The 25,145-nt window shown below is 43.0% G+C and overlaps 1 protein-coding gene across 1 annotated transcript in view; it reads right to left on the bottom strand.

Annotated features, from left to right (window-relative positions):
* The window catches only part of VCAN (versican), a 146,941-nt gene that overhangs the window by 61,789 nt on the left and 60,007 nt on the right, over positions 1 to 25,145 (bottom strand). Inside the window, exon 7 of the mRNA XM_045021736.1 lies at positions 13,710 to 17,147. Coding sequence (XP_044877671.1) covers positions 13,710 to 17,147 — 3,438 coding nt within the window. The remainder of the gene's footprint in view (positions 1 to 13,709; positions 17,148 to 25,145) is intronic.

Genomic DNA, 25,145 nt, shown 5'->3' with positions numbered 1-25,145 from the left:
GTCTCTATGGCTGTCTGTAAAGGAATATGAAAAAAATATTTCTGTAATATGCTCCTCAGAAAGAGCCAACAATTATGGCCAGCACACTATTTAGTAGTTTTTTAAATTAATAAGTGTGAGATTTCAATGCTTTATTTTCTTTTTTGAAACAGATGGAGGAATAATGCACAAAAACACGAATTTACCCTGGTTTTTGGTTTTGTTTGTTCGGCTTTGGTTCATACCATTTGCATTTCAAACAGAATTTATACTGTGTTTGTGTCTCATTTCTTCCTAACACTGGTTAAACAAGAGTATGGTAATGTGATGAAATTTTAGCAGGCTTAATTAAGCAATAGGTCCTTCAAACAGGCTTAAATATGTTGATTTAAGTCTCTGCTGCCAAATGGCCTTAAATGTATTTTTTAAAAAACCTACTTTCTAGAAAGGACTTTTGGAAGTCATTGTGCCAGATTCTGATGCCAATTACAATGGCAAGATTCTGATCTCAAGTACCACAGTGGAGATACTCTGGATTTATTCTGGAGCAACTGAGATGCAAATCTGGCTCTCTGTCTATATTTTTCAGTTGTTAGGAATGGATACGTAAAGGATTAGGTCGTTCAGGATATGAAAATAATTCCTATAGTTCTCTGATAGATTAATTACCTTATTAACAAAACAAGTAGCAGCCATATTTCACATGGAAATGTATCTCAAAAGAGTCAATTTTCTGTCTTAGTTGAACACTAAGCACTAGCACTGACACATTACTGCACAGAAACAAAAAGATGGGAGTCTACCCTTGACAAATAAATTACCATATCAAATGGCATCTTTGACAGCCAGTCAGAATACCGGATGTCTGACCATGGCAATAATTCACTGCTGATGTAAGTCAGCATCCATTTGCTGAGCCTATTTACAGCAGTGATTAATTTGATCCCTTCTCTCTGATTGGCAAAAGTACACAACTGATCCATTCTCAAGGTCATCCAGAATGCTACAGGTTAATAAGGATACAGTGCCTGGTCCAACTTCCAGTGAAATAAATGGGAGGTTTTGTATTAACTTAGAGGGGACCTTAATCAGGCCAACAGTGAGCTACTTACACACTGCTGCACCAATAAGCCACCACAGAGAGAAATGTATTTGGATCAATTTTGTGGCATAATACCCAGGAAGTTATGGCAAGAGAACACTGTCACAGGACCAGATGGCTTTGATTTCAAAACAAATGTCATCTCTCTGCATCGGCATTTACATAGCCATAAGAGACCATTTTCCTGAACCATTCTAGTTCAATGATATTAACTTCAAAATATATGATAGCTTTCTCAAGAGCTAAGCAGTTGCTAATTAAGCTAAACTTGTTGCTCATAAATAAAACAATCCAATTCACATATATCAACAAAGCTATGCAGAGACCAGATGTTCCATTTCACAGAGGATTTTGAGATTCATTCCAAATTGGAGCAAAACCCCCACATTTTGAAATTCTCTGTGAAGGAAAATTCTGAAAAAAAAATTAGTTTCAGGTCATTCCAAATGCTTTGTTTCAACAAAATTAAAATGTTTCAACTTAGAGTTTTTAATGTTTGTATTATTTTGTCAAATACATAATAATGTAGAATATAATACAACATAAAAAAATTCAAAATGAGAAACTGAAACATTTGTTCTGCTATTATCAAAATGGTATGTTAAGACACTGTCAGAACTTCTTTTTTAAAAAACAGAATTCCAGCTAAGTTGACCCAATTTGGTGAAGCATTTCTATTTCAACAGAACTGCATATTTGGATGGAATATGGTTTAGTCAAAATTTCTCTGACCATCTCCATACATCTGCTTTTTTAAGCAATAAATCATTGCATAACCACCATAGACAACAACAGGGCTACACAACAAGGAATGTAAAACTTTCTTTATAAAACACAGAGATAAACCTGGAACACCTCCTAAGAATAAATAATAGGTTGGGGTAACATACATTTATCCTCTCAGTGAAGAAAAATGTCTAATATTTATTCAATACGTCAGATATTACCGTAGGTGCTTCCTCACCCGGAGGACAAATATCTTTCTCTCTAACTCAACAATAAATACATATAATTAAAATAACCTTGTTAAAAATAGCAAGTATGTGGATATGTCCCACAGAGCAGTGTCCTGACTGATATATGCCATTGTGCATAAATAACCTTAGTTTTAAAAAACGATTAGACTTATTGTTATATTTTCCGTGCAATGTAACACTTAAAGGGGAAAATGCTACCCTGTATCGCACAGGCATGTAGAGTGTAGGGAGTCTTTTACTACCCAGTGCACACATGCTGCCATAGAGTAGGATTCCTACATAAAACTAAAGAAAGGGCCAGCAGGGTTTGGGGGTATTGGCTACCATGTCTACCATGCTTGCCAGCACACCCTGACCCAAGGAAGTATGGTCAGATGTGGCCACCAGTGCTGTGAGACAACGACCTGAGCCAGCCAGGAATGAAAACTCATCCTTTTCAGAAGAAAAGTAAAATGTGTCTGACAGTACTTAGATACAGGCCAATTCTATACTATCCTTCCCTGTGTGAAACATGTGAATATCTAATTTTTGCATGCATATATATAAAGACATCTAGCAAGTCCCTGTGCTACTCTATCAAATCCCACTGCACATGCCCCTTTCATTGAGAACAGAGCACATGGGTTCAGATTCTGATACCTTTATACTAAGTAATACCTAACTCCATCAATAGTCCCCTTAGCATCAGTGGTACTAGTTGGGGTCAAATCGTGAGCGCCTTATTCCCACTGGTATACTAAAATTCATATGAATAGTTCCACTGAAACATTGTAAAGTACTATTTTATGTGAATACTCTGGCCCATGATGGGCATTCTCAACGTTCAATGAAGAGCCCTAATGATGACTCTATTTGCCAGTTTGGGGGTTAATGGCCGTGATTAATCCACATGCTGTGTTTAAGGTAATTACTTTCATTCAAATTTCACACACTTTGTTCCAAGGCAGGAAATAAACATATTAAACAGAAATCACATATTAAACACACACAATGTTTGCAATCTCTTTTCATAAAATTCCACACCCACAAAGCACAGGTTCCCTCACTTTAATTCTGTTCAAGGCTGGAGGAGACAAGAAACCAGACAGAGCGGTTGTGAAACCCTGGATCTAATAGGCACCTTCCAACGTATTCACTAAGTAAACACTTTTAAATGTCTCCAAAAATGCAGGTGTGCAAATTACTCCTCATACAGACAGAAGCTGTTTTTTCAGTATCCCCTCAACCACTGTTAAACCATCCCACAACACACCCCCACTAGCATTTTTCAGCTAATAAAAGCTTTATGAGCTAAAAAGTTCCTTCGGGGTTTTTTTCAGCTGCTAACTCATAGCCTTCCAGTTACAGCATCATAACTCACTGTTACAATCCACTGGAGCTAATGTAACATACCAGGATCATGAGTAGCATGTTTTGTTTTTCCACCATGAAAGACAAGCCTCATATGACTAATTACTAATTATGATCATATAATCATAATTACTAATTACTAATATGATCCTATAATGCAGTGCAAGGATGTTTTTCCTGTCTGTGTTGAGTCCCATTCAACACTGATCATAAGCAAAAGAGAATGGCATGAAGTTCTATACAAGTAAATAAAGTCTCAAGCATATTCCATTATGGAACTTGCACACAGTCATTTTTATGACAAAAAATGGGATGTTTCCCCATATATAAAGATATTTTCCTCATTAATTTGCACACCTGTCCTAGACCTGCCCATGTCCCATAGACTGTCAGAAAATGCCGTGCTTTATATTCCTCATTAATTTGTGCACCTGCCTCAGATTCATTCACATGCCAGTGCATGGGCCTTTTGCCAATAAATTCTCTCATGGAAAACTGTTGTATTCTTATACAAATAAGCAGCTTAATCCATTCAGCTATATTCTCTCTCTTATCAGCATTTCAGCGTAATTGCCAAAATATAACATAATGGGCTTGCTTTTCAGCCAGGCCTCAACTATCTTCCATGAGAGCAATGTACACCTCTTTGTAACTGAAACTTAATTTATGCACCCACAATTAATTTCAGGCAAAAATACTTGCAGTTAGATTTTTAACTATTTAATTTGTGGACAGCACAAGAAGAGAAATCATTGTGGAGATGCTATCTCTGGTCATGTAGTCCAATATTTGAATGATACAAATATACATTTCTCACACATATATTTAAAATCAAACTGGAACATACACCGTACTATATGAGGCACTAATTTATGACAGTCTAGAATAACCTAATATCCTAGTCGATATTTTTAATTCAGTTTCATTCAATCTAGTCAATATTCCACATCATTCCTATATGGGTATATAATAAATAAATAATAATAATGTTCCATACATCTATAACACACACCTTCTAAAGACATCAAAGTGCTTTAACAAAGTTGGTGGCAGATTATGGCTGGCCCATGGGCAGTTTTGAAGCTAAGGGGAAAAGTGCAAGAAACCTTTCCCCATTCCACCTCCCTCAGAGGCTGACCATAGGCACAGTCACTAGCTCAGGAAAGCAAGGGAGTTCCTTCTGCTACAATTCACTAGGACTCTAGCCACCCCAAAGGAGTCTTGGGTATGGCCTCAACAGCCATATACAAGTGCGGGGTGGGAGGGGGTAAGGAGGAGGAGGAGGCTACAGCAAAATAATGCACATTGGAAAACATAATCCCAACTATTCATACAAAATGATGGGATCTAAATTAGCTGTTACCACTCAAGAAAGATCTTTGTGTGAATAGTTCTCTGTAAACATCTGCAGTTAAAAAAGTTAACAGAATGGTAGGAACCATTAAGAAAGGGATAGATAATATGAAGAAAATATCACAATGCCATTATATACATCCATGGTACACCCACACCTTGAATAAACACATGTAGTTCTGGTTGCCCCATCTCAAAAAAGATAGATTAGAATTGGAAAAGTTAGAGAGAAGGGCAATGAAAAGGAGTAAGAGTATGGAACAACTTCCATATGAGGAAAGATTAAACAGACTGGGACATCTCAGCTTGGAAAAGAAATAACTAAGGCCTGGTCTACACTAGGAGCTTATGTCGAATTTAGCAGCGTTAATTCGATTTAACCGTGCAACCGTCCACACCAGGAAGCTAATTAGTTCGACCTAGAGGGCTCTTTAGTTCGAATTCGGTACTCCACCCCGACGAGGGGAGTAGCACTAAATTCGACATGGCTATGTCGAATTAGGCTAGGTGTGGACCTTAGTAGCTCCGGGAGCTATCCCACAGTGCACCACTGTGTTGACGCTCTGGACAGCAGTCCGAGCTCAGATGTTCTGACCAGCCATACAGGAAAAGCCCCGGGAAAATTTGAATTCCTTTTCCTGTCTGGCCAGTTTGAATCTCAATTCCTGGTTGGACATCGGGGCGAGCTCAGCAGCACCGGCAACGATGCAGAGCTCTCCAGCAGAGGGGTCCATGCAATCTCAGAGTAGAAAGAGGGCCCCAGCATGGACTGACCGGGAAGTCTTGGATCTGATCGCTGTGTGGGGCGATGAGTCTGTGCTTTCGGAGATGCGCTCCAAAAAACGGAATGCAAAGACCTACGAGAAGGTCTCCAAAGCCATGGCACTCAGAGGATACAGCCGGGATGCAACGCAGTGCCGCGTGAAAATCAAGGACCTGAGACAAGGCTACCAAAAAATCAAAGCGGCAAACGGACGCTCCGGAGCCCAGCCCCAGACATGCCGCTTCTACGAGGCACTGCATGCCATTCTCGGTGGGTCTGCCACCACTGCCCCACCAGTGACCGTGGACTCTGAGGATGGGATAGTGTCGACGGGCAGTTTCTCGGCGATGTTCACGGATGGGGAAGATAAGGAAGGGTTTGTGGAGGACGAGGCAGGCGACAGCGCTTACAATACTGATTTCCCCGACAGCCAGGATCTCTTCATCACCCTCACAGAGATCCCCTACCAACCCTCCCCGGCCGTTAACCCTGATTCTGAATCAGGGGAAGGATCAGTCGGTAAGTGCTATAAACATGTAAACATTTATTTTTCAAAAAACAGGAATAAAAACTATATGAAAAGAAGGTCAATGCATATGGGGATAGAACAGAAATCCTCTTGGGACAGTTCCACGAAGCTCTCATAGAGGTACTCGAAAAGCCTCCGCAGGAGGTTCCTGGGGAGAGGTGCCTTGTTGGGTGCTCCGTGGAAGCACACTCTTCCGCGCCAGGCTATCCTCAGGTACAGTGGGAGCATTGCCTCCACGAGCATGGCAGCATAGGGCCCTGCTTTGTGCAGGGTTTCACGCAGCATGCGCTCTCTCTCTGTCTTAGTGACCCGCCTCAGGGTAATCTCGCTCGGCAACTGCTGCATCTAATTAGGGGAATTAGTGTAATGTTACTATTGGGAATGCTTCACTTTTCCTTTGCATAACACTAAGCGTCATTTAACAGCCACGTGGTGGAAGCTGCAGAGGGGAAGCATACAGGGATCTTTCCCGGGGACAGCCGTGAGGGGGTGGAACAGGGTCAGAGTTTATGCTTTCCGGATTGCCTGCAGCAGGAGGGCACTGCTATACATTAACTTTTAAGCAGCCTAAAGTTTACGGCTTACCAGGCCTGGCTGCTACACGGATTCTGCTGTCCTGCCCTGCTTGTCTGATCTCCAGTGCAAGACCCCAGGCAATGAAAGCGAATGCCGAAAATTCGAACTTGTCCTGAGAGTGCATGAGATAGGTGCCGTGTATGGTCTTGTTCACAGAGACAGACTAAACTGTGTTCAGTGTTCGCAAACATGTATCTTTGCAAGGAAATCACTTCCTTTTTCCCATCACACAGCTGTGGCTGTTTCCCGATCTGCCCCGGCATCCCCCTCACAGAGGCTGGCGCAGATTAGGCGGCGAAAGAAAAAGACTTGGGACGAGATGTTCGCTGAACTGATGGCCTGCTCCAGAACCGAGGCGGCCCAGCAGAGCCAGTGGAGGGAGACCCTCTCTCAGTACCAGCGCTCACACAGCGAACGGGAGGACAGGTGGCGGCAGGAAGACCAGCAGTTGACTCAAACGCTGCTTGGCCTAATGAGGGAGCAAATGGACATGCTCCGGCGCCTAGTGGATGTTCTGCAGGACCGCAGGCAGGAGGAGAGAGCCCCCCTGCACTGTATCTGCAACCGCCCTCCCCCGCCACAAAGTCCTGTCCACCCCTCAACCAAAATAACAAGAAGGAGGGGCGCTAGGGGCCGTGAAAACTGTCACTCCACCCCAGCAGAGCGCTCATGTACCAAACAGCTCTCATTCCCTAAAGTTTGAGAATTGCTTCCCTTCCTGGCTCACCCAATCCCAAATCCCAGTTTCATCCCCCAACTATGTAGTTGAGTATTAAAAATAGTTCGCTGTTAATTCCTTTTTCTGTCACGTTTATTTGCAGAAGACTTTGTGTGAAGGGGGGAGGGGTTTGTTAATTGCATAGGACAGCCACCATTAGCAGGGTACAGACATGGGGGCAGGATCAACAGCAGGTCACACACAGAGTGCAGTCACTAGGCACCCGGGTCACTCTGGAAGGTGTCTGCTGCCCCAGGTCAGTCTGGGAGGTGTATGCTGCCCCAGGGTCCTAGCGCCTGGCATCCACAAATGGCAAGGTCAGGCTGCCCTTACCATGCCCTTCCACCCTAGCCATGAGCCTCTCCGATGCCCTGAGCCCCAGCCAGAGCCCTCATCCCCCTACACCGACTCACCCTTCCCACACACCCCTCACCCCTTCCTGCAAACCCACCCCTTCCTGCACACCCTCCTGTAACCATCCTCCCCCCAGAGACCACTGTAGGAGCAGGAGCCTGTCATTCCTCGAGTGTAGAAGCGGTCTGTACATCACTGCACACCGTACCCACCACAGTCTGCGTCCCTGTTTGAACCCTTTAATGCAAATTCGTTAGTAAAGAAAACTTTGTTAATTAACAATGTTCCATTAACTTTATTTTTAAACGTCTGTTGGAAGGGGGGAAACCTGGTGAACGGGGTATGTAACCGCTGAAAAAAGTCAATAGTAACTGAAACAGGGGCAGGTTCAGCTTCTCTGTAAAGAGACTAGACAGTCATAGGTTACCCTGCTCTCTGAGGAACCTAGCTTTCAAAGCCTCCCGGATGCACAGCGCTTCCCGCTGGGCTCTTCTAATCGCATGGCTGTCTGGCTGAGCGTAATCAGCAGCCAGGCGATTTGCCTCAACCTCCCATCCCACCATAAAGGTCTCCCCCTTGCTCTCACAGAGATTGTGGAGCACACAGCAAGCTGCAATAACAATGGGGATATTGGTTTCGCTGAGATCCGAGCGAATCAGTAAGCTCCTCCATCTCCCCTTGAGACGTCCGAAAGCACACTCCACCACCATTCTGCATTTGCTCAGCCGGTAGTTGAAGAGTTCTTTGTCACTGTCCAGGGCGCCTGTATAGGGCTTCATGAGCCAGGGCATTAGCGGGTAGGCTGGGTCCCCGAGGATCACTGTAGGCATCTCCACATCCCCAACAGTTATTTTGTGGTCCGGGAAGAAACTACCTTCCTGCAGGCGTCTAAACAGACAAGAGTTCCTGAAAACACGCGCGTCATGAACCTTGCCCGGCCACCCGACGTAGATGTTGGTAAAACGTCCCCTATGGTCCACCAGTGCTTGCAGCACCATTGAAAAGTAGCCCTTTCGGTTAATATACTGGCTGGCCTGGTGTGCTGGTCCCAGGATAGGGATGTGAGTCCCATCGATAGCCCCACCGCAGTTTGGGAATCCCATCGCAGCGAAGCCATCTATGACGACCTGGACGTTTCCCAGGGTCACTACCTTTGAGAGCAGGAGTTCAACGATTGCGTGGGCTACTTGCATCACAGCAACCCCCACGGTAGATTTGCCCACGCCAAAGTGGTTCGCTACTGACCGGTAGCTGTCTGGCGTTGCAAGTTTCCAGAGGGCTATGGCCACTCGCTTCTGCACACTCAGGGCTGCTCGCATCTGGGTGTCCTGGCACTTCAGGGCAGGGGACAGCAAGTCACAAAGTTCAAGGAAAGTGCCCTTACGCATCCTGAAGTTTCGCAGCCACTGTGATTCATCCCAGACCTGCAGCACTATGCGGTCCCACCAGTCCGTGCTTGTTTCCCGGGCCCAGAATCGCCGTTCCACAGCATGAACGTGACCCATTGCCACCATGATCTCCGCAGCACGGGATCCCGTGCTTTGTGAGAGGTCTGTGCCACTCTCACACTTCATGTCCTCACCGCGCTGCCGGAGCCTCCTCGCCCGATTTCTCAGCAGCTGACTGTGGAAGAGGTGGACGATAAGGTGCGAGGAGTTGACAACGGCCATAAGTGCAGCGATGATCGCAGCGGGCTCCATGCTCGCAGTGCTGTGGCGTCCGCGCTGTCACTGACCAGAAAAGTGCGCGAACAGATTTCCCACAAGCGCTTTCAGGGAGGGAGGGCGGGAGTGACAGTTGAATGACGACAGTTACCCAAAACCACCCTTGACACATTTTTCCCCCAGCAGGCATTGGGGGCTCTATCCAGCATTCCAATGGGAAGCGGGGACTGCGGGAACTGTGGGATAGCTGCCCAGAATGCACCGCTTCCAATGTCGATGCTTGCCCCGTTAGTGTGGACTCAAAGTCGAATTAGTGTCCTTAGTGTGGATACACAAATTCGACTTCATAAGGTCGAATCCACAAATTCGACCTAAGTTAAATCGAACTACTCTTGTAGTGTAGACATACCCTAAGAAGGGATATAAGAAGGGATAGAGATCTATAAAATCATGAATGATGGGGAGAAAATGAATAAGGAAGTGTTACTTACCCCTTCACAAAACACAAGAACCAGGGATTACATAATGAAATTAATAAACAGCAGCTTTAAAATACACAAAAGGAAGTACTTCACACAACGTACAGTCAACTCAATGTCAGGGAATGTTGTGAAGGCCAAAACTATAAAGGGGTTCAAAAAAGAATTAGACAAGTTCATGGAGGATAGATCCATCAATGGCTATTAAGCAGAGTGGTCTTGGATGCAACTTCATTTTCTGAGTGTCCCTAGCCTCTGACTGCCAGAAGCTGAGAATGTGTGACAGGGGATGGATCACTTGATGATTTTCTATTCTTTCATTCCTTCTGATGCGCCTGGCATTGGCCACTGTCGGAAAACAGGATACTGAGCTAGCTGGACCACTGGTCTGACCCAGTGTGGGCATTCTATGTTCTTATGTAATTCTGCTTCCAAGACATTATTCCACTTAGGTCGGGTAACCCCAAATTACTCCCTTAATGAGGGGCAAAAGACAAAATAGAGCTCATAACTAATTAAGACTAACAACACCTGTATGAGGTATTTAACTGTTATTATGCCCACTTTACAGATAGTGAAACTGAGTTGCAGAGATTGGCTTTTCACCACGTTAGCATAATGGCAAGTTTCCACTGTACCAGACAAGTCACATCAGTGATGTGAAACGAAACATACTATTCTACTTCCATAGAGTCTTGTTCTGCTATTGAGATGAAATATTGTTTCCAGCACAGGGCCGGCTCCAAGCACTAGCTTACCAAACAGGTGCTTGGAGCGGCCACTCCGGAGAGGGGCGGCAGGTCCAGCTATTTGGCAGCAATTCAGCGGAGGGTCCCTCACTCCCGGTTGAAGCGAAGGACCTCCCACTGAAATGCTGCAGATCGCGATCGCGGCTCTTTTTTTTTTTGGCTGCTTGGGGTGGCAAAACCCTTGGAGCCAGTCCTGTCCAGCACAAACATATACTGAAGAAAAGGAAGGTAGTGAACTGACTCACACAAATGTACTAATACTACTGAGGAGACATTTATATACAATAGCTTGAACTATACATACCTCAGCTCACCTTGTAATTGTTTTGGTATTATTTTCAGGACTTGATAAGAAAATTGGTATTTGCAAGGAGATATGTACACTTTTTGTACTTCAAAATCCTGGCAGGGTTTGTTCCATCCCTAGTTTATTGTTGTATTTAAGAGTGTTAAAATATATTTTATTGAAAATATGCTAATGCAAATGAGGACAAACATTGTTTACTAAAGATAATTGTAATTCTGAATACTGTTTCCTGTGATCCCTTAGCTGAGAACCAACAAGTCAATGACACTGTTTTATATAGTTCCCTGATGACTATGAATCAACTTTCATTGCAAAGCATATCAGAAAAAATGGACTGTATCATGTTCTGTAGTAACTAACTTCTGGTGAGGTGCATGTGTTAGTAATCTCTGTCAAATTGTCTCCTCCTTAACACTTACTGTATGTATTTCCTTCAGAATAAAAGAAAGTTTATGTACTAAGAAGCAGTGAATTGAAAATGTGCTTGATGGGATCTTGCAAATGTTTTCTAGTACTTGTGTGGAATGAAAAAAAAATGGTCAGAATGCTCAAAAGAAAAGCACCTTTAGGAGCAGCTATCTGATTAGATGTCTAAGGCTGGGAAATTCACATACAGTGGCTGTCAGATTTGAAAACAGGCTGGAGGAAGGAGGGAAACAAACTTCTATTCTAATCCTGCACTAAAAAGATAGTAAAATCCCTTCTTTTTTAACACAGTAGAGAAATTGCCATTTGGGGAATTCCACCTTATTTTACAGAAAGAGTTATTTTGATTCATACACGGTAGAATAAACCATCCTTAGTGACAAAATTTTAAAGCGCCACTGACTGAAGTTAAAGCTTCAACCACTGACACATATACCCACAAACATACACAAATACACACAGAGAGGTTTAAAAAGTTTTGAAACTCTAACAGAAGGTAAAGTTTGAAGAAATTCTGCTCTAAGGGCTAGATCATTAGTGTGAGATCTGGCCCACAGAAAATGACTGCACACTCTTGTGTTGCCCCTGGAGCATCTCAGGAGGGAATTGTGACCCAGGGAATCACAGCACCCTTCTTCCCCTGACTGCTGGTGCTCCACAGAAATAGTGAACTGAGACCTGCCTCAGCATACGCTCCTGTTGCCCTGGCATACCTTCATCTTGGGGGACGAGGAGTCAAGGCTACACTCACTCTCCAAACCCTCCCACCCTTCCTGACCCGAGGCTTGAGGGAAGGATATAGCATCTCTGTGAAGATTGCTTCCTCCCATGCACAGTAAGCTGTGGTATTGTTATACTAGTGCATACAAGTAAGTGGCCTCTTCTACTCCATAATCTGGTCCTTAGATAGCGAATGGATTTAATCGAACTTTCATGAATTCAAGAGTATTTTGTATCTGACTTAAATCCAATCCACATACCTCAATCATTTGATGTGGCTCATCAGTGTGTCTCATCTAATTGTGACTTCTAAATATAGGCACTAGGCAGAACACAAACCCACAATGCTGTTAATGTGTCACATATTCCAGTAACAAAAGTACTGCTCAATTAAAAAAAATCACATAATTCTTTCCAGTCTAGTTTTGCTATTAAGCCCCAATTGTTCACAATGTATTTGTCAAGACTATGCAGTTTAAATATTGTAGATATATATAGTACAAAATAAGCAAAAGTAAAAAAATTGCACTCTGTACAAGCTCTGCTTACTACACTGTACTACTTTTGCCTTTTGATTGGTGCACACAACTCTGTTAGGTCCCAAACCAACTCCCACTGAAATCAATAAAAGGATTTGCATTAATTGTAATGGGAGTTGGATCAGGTTCTTTACACTAATGGTAGTTATGGTCATGAACAAGTGGGAAATTAATCCTCTAAGTAATCATACAGAAGGCATCATATTCAGCTAGGCTAAAAGAAAAAGAAAATGTATATTTTTGTGGAAAAAAATCATTATAAATGAATTAAACATAGTATGAAATTCAACAAACCCTACAATATACCTCGATTAATCTCCCTTTTCTCAGCACTTTCATATCTCTTTTTTTTTAACTTAATATTATACGAAAGATCTCAAGTAATGGCCAGTTGTCTGATACAATATTTTAATTCAGAAATTGGTAGCTTAGTTCAATGCTAGTTTAGTTCAATGTAGTTTTGCAGTTTCTGTTCTGGAAACCCATGGAATTAAAGCTGCATTTGCAAATACAGTGCCTTCAGCTAAAAAACTTCATGAACTTGTGCAAATTATGGTAATTTGCATCACGGACTCTGCAAAGTAATCAGGAAAATGATGATGATACACCATGGCAAATATTCTGCCCCCCAAATCCCACAACATCCACCTGTAGATGTAACAAATGTTCCCAAATGTTTTAGCGGACCACACTGTAAATAGCATTGTTAATGGCTACAGACAAATGGAATGTTAACACTGTCTAATGCTACATTTAAAAGTAGTAATGTATGGCATGGAAGCTGTGAAACTAAAATGTTTTGTGTCACAGATAACCAAAGTCCAATCAGTGATCTGAGTAAATAATATGACAAACACCATTCTTACGACTCCTAATAATAAGTACAATACATTTGTACTTATAGTACAATACAGTAGTGAATTTGACTCAAAGACAATTATAATGTACATTTCTAAATTATCTTAAATAATTAGTATCAATATATACATAGAAAAACTTTAAAAACTCCTGTTTAGACAAAGCTGTGCTTCAAAGAATAACTCCTGGTACAGTATATTGTGAAATATTACTATTATGGCAAACTGTATGGACATGGGTCATAGGTCTAAAGGGAAAACTCTTACCTGTATCATTGCCTGTAATGGCAATAACAAATAATGTTATGTCAGATTTATTTTTCATGTCTGGAATAGAGGGAGACACTTCCTCAGGTTCTAAAACCTCTGTGGTTTCCTCAACTTTGGGTGGTCTGGTAGGTCGTGCAACTGCAGTGGCACTTGATGATGTGAAATATTCTTTATCAATTTCTGGTTCCACTGTCTTGCCTTCCACTGTCAGACCATCATCAGTAGTGATTTTACTGGGAGAAATAGATTCATCAATTATTACCATGTCTATGCTTGTTTCCTCCTCATCTTCCCTGTCAATTATACATGGCGGCGTTGTAGTAACAAAGGACTTGGTAGTTGAAGTTGGTTGGATTTTGTCTACTGCACTTATAACTGTTGTTTTATCTGTTCCAATAGTTGAAAATATAATTGGTTCTGTTCCTTTAGGTTCCTCCAATATTCCTGAACCTTCCAGATTATGAGTTGTAAAATTTTCCACTTTTTCCACAGAAGTAGACTTCTCAATCTGATGAGTAATACCTTCTGGTGCAGAAGGACCTGTAGGCACTGTATGTGAAGGTAACTCGGATTCCCAACTCACCACACGACTGCCTTCTGTTTCATTTTCTTGTTTGATGCGTGGTACTCCACCTTCATCTACTTCAGTTTCAGTGGTTGGTGGTACTGGCATAACTTCAGTGGTCTTTACTTTGTGTTCAGTAACAGCAACAACTTCTGGAGACAGTACAAGCTGTATGGTCCCAGTGGTTGTTTCACCAGACACTAGAACTTTTTCATAATCCCTTATCTTTATATCAGGCACGAAAGCTTCTGTAGTTGTACGTATTTCACCATATGCTGATCCTTCAGTAATTATGTCCACATCCTGCCTTTCAGTAATAGCTGTGTGAGCCAATTCAGGTTCTAAAGTTGTCTTTTGTTCATATATTTGAACAAATGTCACAGGCACCTTAGAAGTAGTTGCAGTAGAATCAGTGGCAGTAGCCAATTGCTCTATAGTAATTCCATATGTTTTTTCTTCCACTGTTTCTTCAGTAATTTGGATCACATCTTGTCTTTCAGTAACAGTGGTCTGAGCAGATTCAGATTTAGAGACAACCTCCTGATCATCTGTTTCCACGTGTACTTGAGTAGATGTCACATCCATTTTAGAAATGGATGCTGTGGACTCTGTGGCAGTAACCATTTGTACCATCGCTTCACCATTGGTAGAGTGTTCCTTTTGAAATACTGTTCCTTCTATATCTTGAGTTTCCACATGTGGGTGAATAGTAATCATCGCTCTGGAGATTCCTAGATCTTGGTCCTGCTCTATAGTGCTTCCTTCCTCAATCAAATCATCTTGTTGCCCTTCTCTTCCTGCACTAGGTACAACCTTTTCTTCATAGGCTTTTACAGTAGTGGATGTCACTGAAGATAATTCTTCTTTAATGGTTGTTCCAGTACTTATCTGGCCACCCTCTGTGACTACATATTTTGTGAACTCTTTATCTGTAAATGTAAGGTCTTCAGTAAATCGTGCTTTTTCAGTGGTTTCTTCTGGTTTCATTTCTGGTGCAGGAGCAAATGTTCTCACAGTATCATGATACCTTGAAACAACATCTGCATGTTCTGTAAAACCTTCTATCACTTCCATGATAGGGGGACTGGCAGTTGGTAATTTTGTAGCTTTTGATGCTGGCCCCGATGGCAGAAAGGACTTTATTGTTGCATTGCTTTCATCCAGCAATATTTTTGATACTGTGATCACTTCCAGTTCTATAGCTCTGCGAGTGGGGTAGACACTTGTAATATCTTTACCCTGATCTATATCAGCTGATATAGCTGTACGTTGTTCATCAGTTTTTGTTTCTGTTGGCTCAACACTTATCTTAGTTTTATCTTTTGCTGTTGAAATTTCTGCTTCAGGGTGCTTTGTATGTTCTACAACATAAATTTGCCCTGGAGAAGCTGTAGAAAATTCCATTCCAGAGATACCATCTCCTGTTCTTAAAGCTCCATATGTTTTCACATAATGAAGCAAATCTTCTGTCACATTTTCCTGATCTTTATCAGTAGGTAGTGGAGTGCTTGAAACTCGAGGAGCAAGTGTGAATTTCTCACTAGCAACATATCTCTTAGGTTCTGTTTTGTCCTTATCAGAGTCAGGAATAACTGCTGTGATATAAGGGGCTGTAACATCAATTGTTCTTAATTCAGGCTCTCTAGTGTCGTCTAAGACGATTGAGCCTTCTGTTTTTAGAAATGGGTAGATGTCAGTCTGCATTCTCTTTACTACCCCTTGTGGTGAAGTGGTACCTTGTGAGACAGTGATGGCCTCAGCTTCTGTCTGATTAACTGCTGGTACAGATGTAGACATAGGTGCTCCAAAGGAAATTTCAAGTGCATCGGTAGTCTGCACATCCTCCAAATCCTCTCTGCTTCCTTCAGCTGATCCCTCATTATCAAATAGAATAAGTTTTTCTGTAATTCTAACTGCTGGAGTTGACTCACTTGCTGTAGAAGATGCCCTAGCAGTTACAGTATGACCGTCTAAGAATGTCTTTGATACAGTAATTACTTCTAATTCTGGGATTCTGCTAGAAGCCAAAGTTCTGTGGTCAGGCATAACAGTGTATGTGCTTCCTTTGCCATTCACCTCCTCTGTGGTAGGTTCATGATGATCAGTGTGCAGATCTTTGGGAATTACAATAGCTGTTTTCTTGTGAGTTTTTGCTTCCATTGATTCTTTTGTAGGTTGAGCACTAAGATACATTTCCTCCTTTGTTAGTTTAACTGAAGTCTCTGTTTCAGCAAACTCTCTCACAGGGGTTTGCACTGAGGTATTTGCAGATGTTCTCATTGGGCCCACCTCTATTTGTTCAGTCTGACTTTCAACAGTTTGTGTATTTTTAGTTTCAACATCTTCCCATGAATCTGTGATTGGAAGTGATGTGGGAATCGCACTTGTAGCTGCTCTATGCTCTGAAATTATTGAGGACAAATAAACTTCCTTTCTGATTTTAGAAATATCTGATTTCTTAGATAATTCTGCTGCAGAATAAGTGTGCTCCAACTCCTTTTGTATAGGTGTACTCACTGCTAGCCTAGGTGTAGAATCAGTTTTAGTCATTTCCAATGATTCAGAAGTATCTACTTTGCCATCTGTGACAATCTGAGGTAGAATAGTGGTTAACTTAATGTTCTCCTTAGGCATCTTCTCTTCTTGTTTTTTCTCACCCCCTCTGGTACTTAGTATTGTATCTTCCTTTTTGCTTTCCAGGATCACTTTTTCCAAAGATGGGATCTTTGTTTTGGTGACAACTGATTCAGTGATTGAACTATCAGGGATATTGGGTTTTAGAGTAGCTATCCCAGTTAATGGATTGGCTGGCCCACTTTCCATAGGAATGTCCAGCTCAACAGATGCAGACTCTGATATATTTTGTTTACCTAAAAAAAGATGTTAAAGAATCAGTTAGAAAGGGTATAAATAAACCCATTTTTATACTTTTCTGATGCAAACTAAATGTTAAACCTGAACAGAATGAATGAAAGCGACAAAATGTTTTAGAAAAGGTTATGAATTCAGTACAGCTTTAAATGCCAGCATAAAAACACCATATTACAATGCCACAAGATTTGCTTGAGTTCATACACTATACTCATAGGAAGTTAGATTAGGGCTGAAGGTGAGAACAGTATTTTTTCACAGAATGGCTTTAATTAATTTGCCTTTAGCCAAAGTATTTGTCTGCCAGATTTTGTTTTAATTTAGAGGTGCTAGTGAGTGTTTTTAAGTAATGGAAGGAAATTAAATGTTATTACTTTTAGTTTAGGATACAATATTATTCATAAAAGTCCTGTCTTTTGCTCCCTGAGCTGGAAGTGCTGTGAGGGCAGCATCCTCAGACCTGGGGGAGGGAATCTCTTGCATTGCTGAACAACAATAAAAGCAGGAGCAACAAAGCAACGTCAGTAATATTAGTTTCATGGTGCTATATTAACATTTTCAGAGGTCTTCATACAACATAATATCAACAAAATACAAACATATTGCTCTTTATTGTACTGACTGAAATGCTGAATTTGAATCTTTCATTTCATACTCTTGCCAACTGACTCCCAGTCTATCAGAAAATTCTTGCAGTTAAAGGAAGAGATGTTTCCCATTTCCCCTGGTGCCTTTATGCTTTGCTATGTATTAGTTGTATTGTAAATGTCATGGGTGTTTTTTCAAGGCTTACTTTAGCATACAATTCACATGTATAACAGGAAGTAAAATACCAGCTCAGTATATTTTCAGCACATAATTGCAAATCACAAAAAGGAACCCTGACAGCAACAGGAGTGTACTTAGACAACAGAAACTAACATGCCGTCCTAAAACACTGTATTATAATGTCATAAGATTTGCTGTAATCCATGTAAACTATACTCCGAGAAATTTAGATTAGGTCTGAAAGTGAGAACAATAGTCCACCGAGGTCCAAAAAAATACCCACAGGTAGGATCAGAAACCTCATATTGCAATGAAGTTGACTTTTGGAAAACACTTTAAAAAGGCATAATCCTGCTTCCCTTCACACACAAAACTGGGAGCATTATATATTAAAGGACAACAGGATCAGGCCCTTTAAAACACCAAAACAATAAGGGGACAGCAGTTGTGGATCAAGAGTGGAGTATGGCCCTTGGAGTCACCATTGGGACATAGACAATTTCAAGATTTTTAGTACATAAATATGTCAGCACTAACTATCCTAGCACAACACAATTGAACCTACAGCCTCTTTCATATAAAAGCATTGTTAAGTATCTAATCAGGTAATTAAAATCCCTACACAAACATGCAAGAAATTTATATAGTTACAATGTTTTAGGAAGACAGGCACAAAGGCCAAAAGCTGGGTTTCAGAGTTAATGAATGAGCTCAGGGAAACTCAAAGACTCAGCATATGATATGAAAGTTTTATCATTCTTACTTGAGGGCCAGAGGGCAGGGAGAAAGATGAGGTTTGAGACAGGATTCAGAGAGTCACATTTACAGAAAGGATATATTCCAGAGAATGGAGCAAAGAAGAATCTACTAACCACTAAGACATCCAGAATTTAAGAGCACAGGGGAAAGATTGTTAGAACAGGCAATGGGACCGGCAGAGAGGGGGAAGAAGTTAAGGGAGAATATTGGAACATGCAAATTGAGCACACCCATTTGTTTAATGCTCAGGAGTACCCAATACATATGTACATATCAGATATTTTCAAATGCACATGACTAATCAGATGTCTTCAGGGTTTGTCTATACTTACAGCGCTGAAGTGGTACAGCTGCACTGGTGCAGCTGCGCCTCTGTAACACTTAATGAAGATAACTACCTTTGCCAATGGAAGAGCTTCTCCCATTGGTGTAGATCAGGTCTGCACAACATGAGGCCCGCGTGGGCTCACTGTGTGGCCCACGGGCAAGTGGCAGGGTGGGGCTGCTGGGTTCGGGAAGCGCTGGGCATGAGGCAGAGCCGGTAAGTGCCGAGCGAGGGGAGGGGCACCTGGCCTGGGCTCAAGCTGCAGCTTGGGGGGGAGGGACTGGGCCGAGACACCCCCCAAAACCCCCCCTTCAGTTGGGGCCAGGGCAGCTACTGCGCTGGTTGGTCCTAGGGCGGCCTCCATAGTGATCGGGGCAGCGGGGAGCGGGGGTTGAACTGTCTGTGGGCAGCCAGGAAATCCCCGGGGGAGACGTGTGTGTATCTCTATGTCTCTCTGTGTGTATCTGTGTCTGTGTGTTGCACCTGCCCTGCCCTGACTGCTGCCCCCTTCCCTGGTCCAGGGACCTTCCCTCTCCCTGGCCCCTATCACACTGCCCCCCCCCCGGGGCTCCCTGCGGCCCCTGTGTTTGTGTGTTGGACAGTCACATCCAATCCTTTCACACTGCCTCCCTTTCCCCTCCCCTTAGTTCTTAGCCCCAGAAAATCCCTTCAAACTGTCCCCCTTCCCCCCCCTTATTTCATGGGGGGATGATGAGCCAAGCGGGTGGGCAGGCAGTGCGGTGAGGCTTTATGCTTGGGGGGGGGGGGCCTGAGGAGGCAAGCGGCGAGTTGGTGGCTGGAGGGGAGCATCCATTTTCAGTATTTTAATTTTTGGTACTGCTGTGTCCAGTAATATAGTGACCCCTGAGGGGTTGAAGAGGTGTGTGATGGTGGGGCCAAGCAGTGAGGGGGCAGGTCCTATTTTCCTGCTGTGATCTGGTCACCCTATGCATGCTATTTCTTTCCCCCTCTACAGGCTTCCACACACCGTCAGTGCCTTGCTAGTGTGCCATGTGCCATGAGATATCTCTTCTCTTTGTGTGTGACTGTGAGTGTTTCCCTTGTGTGTGAATTTATTCAACAAAATCTTGAGCTTCATAATGGATACCATGAGTGAAAAGAAAAAGAGAATCAGAGCACAGAGTTTTCAACACTGAATGGATGAATGAATACTTATGTACTGTTTCCAAAGACAAAACACTGTGCCTCGTGTGTCGCGAAATGTTAGCCATTCCAAAAGAATACAACCTTCAGCGGCACTTTGAAACTAAACATCCCAATCTCACCAAATTCAACCCAAATGAAAAAATAATTAAAGCAGCCAGTTTAGCGAAAAACCTTAGTGAAGAACAGCAAATTTTCAAGAAAGTGAGCACCGAGAACGATACGGTTACTAAAGTAAGCTTACAAATTTCTAAGGAAATTGCTGCTGCTGGGAAATGGTTCACACAAGGCGAGTTTTTAAAAAAGTGTATGTTGATTACCGTATTTGAGTTATGTCCAGAAAAGAGGGGAATATTTGAGAATGTCAGTCCAGAAAAGATGGGAATATTTGAGAATGTCAGTCTATCACACATGACTGTACAGAGAAGAAAAGCTGACATTTCTACCAATCTAAGTGATCAGTTAAAGCAGAGAGTCAGTGAATTCTGCTTTTACTCCCTAGCTATGGATGAAAGCACTGATTTAAAAGACACCACCCAACTTCTTATTTTTATTAGAGGTATTGATAAAAACTTTGAAATTACTGAAGAACTTGTTGGCATGTGCTCCCTGACGGGTCGCACGACCGGAAAAGAAACCTCCAGTGAAGTGATAAGGTGCATGAATGATAAGTCGGGATTAGATTTCACAAACTTGGTGGCCATTTGTACTAATGGTGCTTCAGCTATATGTGGAAAAAATGTCGGAGCAGTTACTCTTCTTGAAGAATTTATCGGGAGACAAATAACCAAACATCACTGCATTATACATCAGCAGGTTTTGTATAGCAAAGTCTTAAAATTCGAGCATGTAATGTCAGTAGTAGTTTCCATTGTAAACTACATCCGTTCTGTTGTGTATTTGGTTGTCGTGGTTTTTGTTGCTATGGCAACTGAGTTAGATTATTATGGGTTAGCTCAGCCAGCTTCAGCCGGCTGAGTGAGTTCTCTGAGTCTGTAAATAAAATGGTGGTTTTGTTAGCTGTCTGCTGTCTGGCCTCAAGTGATTTCTTCCTAAACCGGCTGCCCCCAAGGATATAACAAGTGGCGACGAGGGTGAGATTCCGGTGCTGCTCCAGTAACAGAAGGAAGTAGAAGTCAAGGTAAAGAACAATCAAACAAAAAAGCTGCTTGTTTGCACTGACTGTGAAATCCCACTTGCATCCGAAGACGTGGGTATTCACCCACGAAAGCTCATGCTGCAAAACGTCTGTTAGTCTATAAGGTGCCACAGGATTCTTTGCTGCTTCTACAGAACCAGACTAACACGGCTACCCCTCTGATACCTGACTGTGAAAGTGAAACTAAAATCATGGCTACTCTGACCAGGCCACTGGAACCTTTTGATGAGAATATAGAGCAATGGCATGTGTATACTGAGCGTTTTGAGTTTTTTTTTATTGCAAATGACATTACAGAAGCGAAGAAGGTGCCAATATTCTTAAGTGTTGTAGGGGCTAAAACCTACTTCCTGCTACGCAGCTTACTACACCCTGTTAAGCCAGCAACTAAATCTTACAGTGACATTGTGGAAATCCTGGGGTCCCATTTTTCCCCAAAACCACTGGTAATTGCTGAAAGATATAGGTTCCACAAAAGAGACCAAAAAGAAGATGAAACAGTTATACAATTTGTAGCCATTTTAAAAAAGCTAGCAGAACACTGTGAATTTAAAGAAATGTTAAATGATGCCCTGCGTGACAGGTTAGTGTGTGGCCTCTACAGTGAAGCTATATGGAAGCGCCTACTGACAGAGGCTCAGCTTACCTTACAGAAGGCTGTTGATATTGCTGTCTCCATGGAACTGGCTACAAGGGAGGCGCAATACATCGGTGCATCCCCTAGGGTGAAAAAAGTGTCACAAGAACTGACCCACAAAACGGTGCAGAGTCAAGAATGTTACCGCTGTGGTAAGCCGGGTCACCAGGCATCGGAATGCTGGTGTAAGGACCTGGTGTGTCGACACTGTGGCAAAAAGGGACACATTGAGTGTGCCTGTAAACAAAAGAAAGGGAGGCCTGTGGTCTGGCCGACAAAAAGAGGAACCTTGCATACCCTAGAGCAGACCCAGGATGATCAAGGTGACACCTCAGCGCAAGAGAAAGTGCCACTGCATGTTTTGTCTTTGGCAGTGGGCTCACATAAATACTGGGTAACCCCGTTATTGGATGGCAAACATATACGCATGGAACTGGACACCGGTGCAGCCGTCTCACTGATCTCCGAGACTGTGTATAAAGAAAAGCTACAGCATCTTCCGCTTAAGGCAACAAAAACTGTTCTGAAGACGTATACGGGAGAAGCTGTGCCTATGCTGGGCACTATTGATGTTAAGGTGGAGCTCAATGGACAGGTGGCTAAATTGCCACTGTTTGTGGTGAGAGGTAACTACCCAGCCTTTATGGGTAGATCTTGGCTTGGGAAGATTCAACTGAACTGGGCAGAAGTGCACCGGATGACTAAAGAAGAAACCAGTCTAACCCCTATACTAAGGAAATATGCTGCTGTTTTTGGAGATGATTTGGGAAGTATGAAGGGAATCACTGTGACATTGAACATTAAACCTGACAGTCCACCAAAATATCTGAAAGCCCGAACTGTGCCATATGCCATCAGGCCAAAAGTTGAAGCAGACCTGGAGCGCCTGGTCACCAATGGAGTCCTAATACCAGTTACCCATAGCTCATGGGCCATTCCTATCGTTCCAATAGTGAAGAAAGATGGCTCTCTCCGGATTTGCGGTGATTTTAAAGTCACTGTCAACCCAGTGTTGTGTGCAGAGCAATACCCGCTTCCCCGCATCGATGACCTCTTCGCAGGCCTGGCTGGGGGACAAAAGTTCAGTAAGATTGATCTGAGTCAAGCATATTTACAGATGCACGTCGATGAAAAGTCCCAAGAGCTGTTGACTATTGTGACTCATAAGGGGCTTTATCGATACTGTCGCCTACCCTTCGGAATAACATCGGCTCCCGCCCTGTTCCAGAGAGCTATGGACCAGATCTTGTGTGGCTTGTCAGGAGTTCAGTGCTATCTGGATGATATCCTGGTCACTGGAAGAAATGAAGAGGATCACTTAAAGAATTTAGAGGCTACCCTACAAAGATTGGAAGAGTATGGCCTACGAGTTCGCAAAGAAAAGTGTGAATTCTTCAAGCCCTCTGTTGAATATTTGGGACACATCATCGATTCTGCAGGTCTTCATAAGGCCCCTGCAAAAGTTAAAGCTATTGTGGAGGCTCCCCCACCACGAAATGTAAGCCAGCTGCGCTCGTTTCTAGGACTACTGAACTATTATGGAAAGTTCATCTCACAGTTAGCCACACTGCTAAAACCACTTCATGAGCTCCTTGGGCAGAACAAGGCCTGGAAGTGGACTGAAGCCTGTGATGTTGCATTTAACAAAGCTAAGGATGCATTGTTAAATTCTGAAGTTCTAATGCACTTTGATCCATCCTTACCCCTGCAATTGGCCTGCGATGCTTCCTCTTATGGAGTGGGAGCAGTCGTGTCACACATTATGCCTTCGGGAGAAGAGAGACCTATTGCTTTTGCTTCACGCACTCTAAGCAAAGCAGAAACTAACTACGCCCAAATCGAACGTGAGGCATTAGGAATTGTTTTTGGAATTCGGAAGTTTCATCAGTACCTGTTTGGGCGAAAGTTTACTCTTCTTACAGACCATCGACCTCTGACGTCAATTTTTGGACCCTACACAGGCATTCCCCCATTAGCTGCTAGTCGTATGCAACGTTGGGCATTGTTACTTTCAGCACACACATATGAAATCAAATATCGGAAATCCACTCTGCACGGCAATGCAGATGGCCTCTCAAGGTTGCCTTTGCCGGTCAAACATCAAGATAGTGCCCAAAAGGAAATCTTCTACTTTGAACAGGTAGAGAATACACCCATCACTGCTACTCAGATAAAGAAGGCAACTCGCGTTGACCCAGTATTGTCCCAAGTTATGGACCTGGTGACGCATGGAAAATCTCGACAAACCTCTCTGGTCTCATCCGACCTTGTTCCCTACATGTCCAAGCGGACGGAGTTATCGGTCCAATCTGGTTGTTTGTTGTGGGGGAGACGTGTCATTATTCCACCACCACTGAGATCACAGATGTTAGAACAGCTACATTCCGGTCACTGTGGAATAGTGCGCATGAAGGAAATTGCACGAAGCTATTTTTGGTGGCCTGGATTGGACAGCGCTATTGAAGAGAAGGCAAAAGCTTGTATGTCATGTCAGGGTGTGAGGAATGCACCCCAGTGGGCATCCCTACACCCATGGGACTGGCCTGAAAACCCATGGCAACGTATTCACGTTGACTTTGCTGGCCCCCTTGAAGGAAGCATGTTCTTGGTGGCAATAGATGTCCATTCTAAATGGCCAGAAGTCTCTATAATGCAGTCCACTTCTGCAGAGAGTACTATCCATAAACTACGAGGACTCTTTAGTCATTTTGGTCTGCCAGAACAACTTGTGAGCGACAATGGACCGCAGTTCGTTTCTCAGGAGTTTCAAAATTTTATGAAGGCAAATGGGATACACCACATCACGTCAGCACAATATCATCCGTCCACCAACGGATTAGCTGAAAGATTTGTGCAGACAATGAAAAACGCTTTGAAATCAGCAAGGGGACAACACTCCATTCAAAAGCGTCTGGATACCTTCTTACTTTCCTACAGAAACACACCTCTTGCTACGACCCAGGCATCCCCAGCCTTTCTAATGTTGGGACAACAGCTGCGCACTTGCTTTGATCTGCTGAAACCTTCTGAACCCCGACAAACTGTGCAACATCAGCAGCAATGTCAAGTCATCAGATGGGCACCCAGAGCAAAAGACCGAACCTTTAGCCCGGGACAGCCAGTTTTGGCTCGGAATTATACTTCCAGAGCTAAATGGGTCCCGGCCACTGTCATCACTCAAACAG

The sequence above is a fragment of the Mauremys mutica genome, chromosome 6, assembly GCF_020497125.1.
Source record: "Mauremys mutica isolate MM-2020 ecotype Southern chromosome 6, ASM2049712v1, whole genome shotgun sequence".
Lineage (NCBI taxonomy): Eukaryota > Metazoa > Chordata > Testudines > Geoemydidae > Mauremys > Mauremys mutica.
Note: the sequence above shows the minus strand (reverse complement) of the source record. Positions and strands in the feature narration are given on the sequence as shown.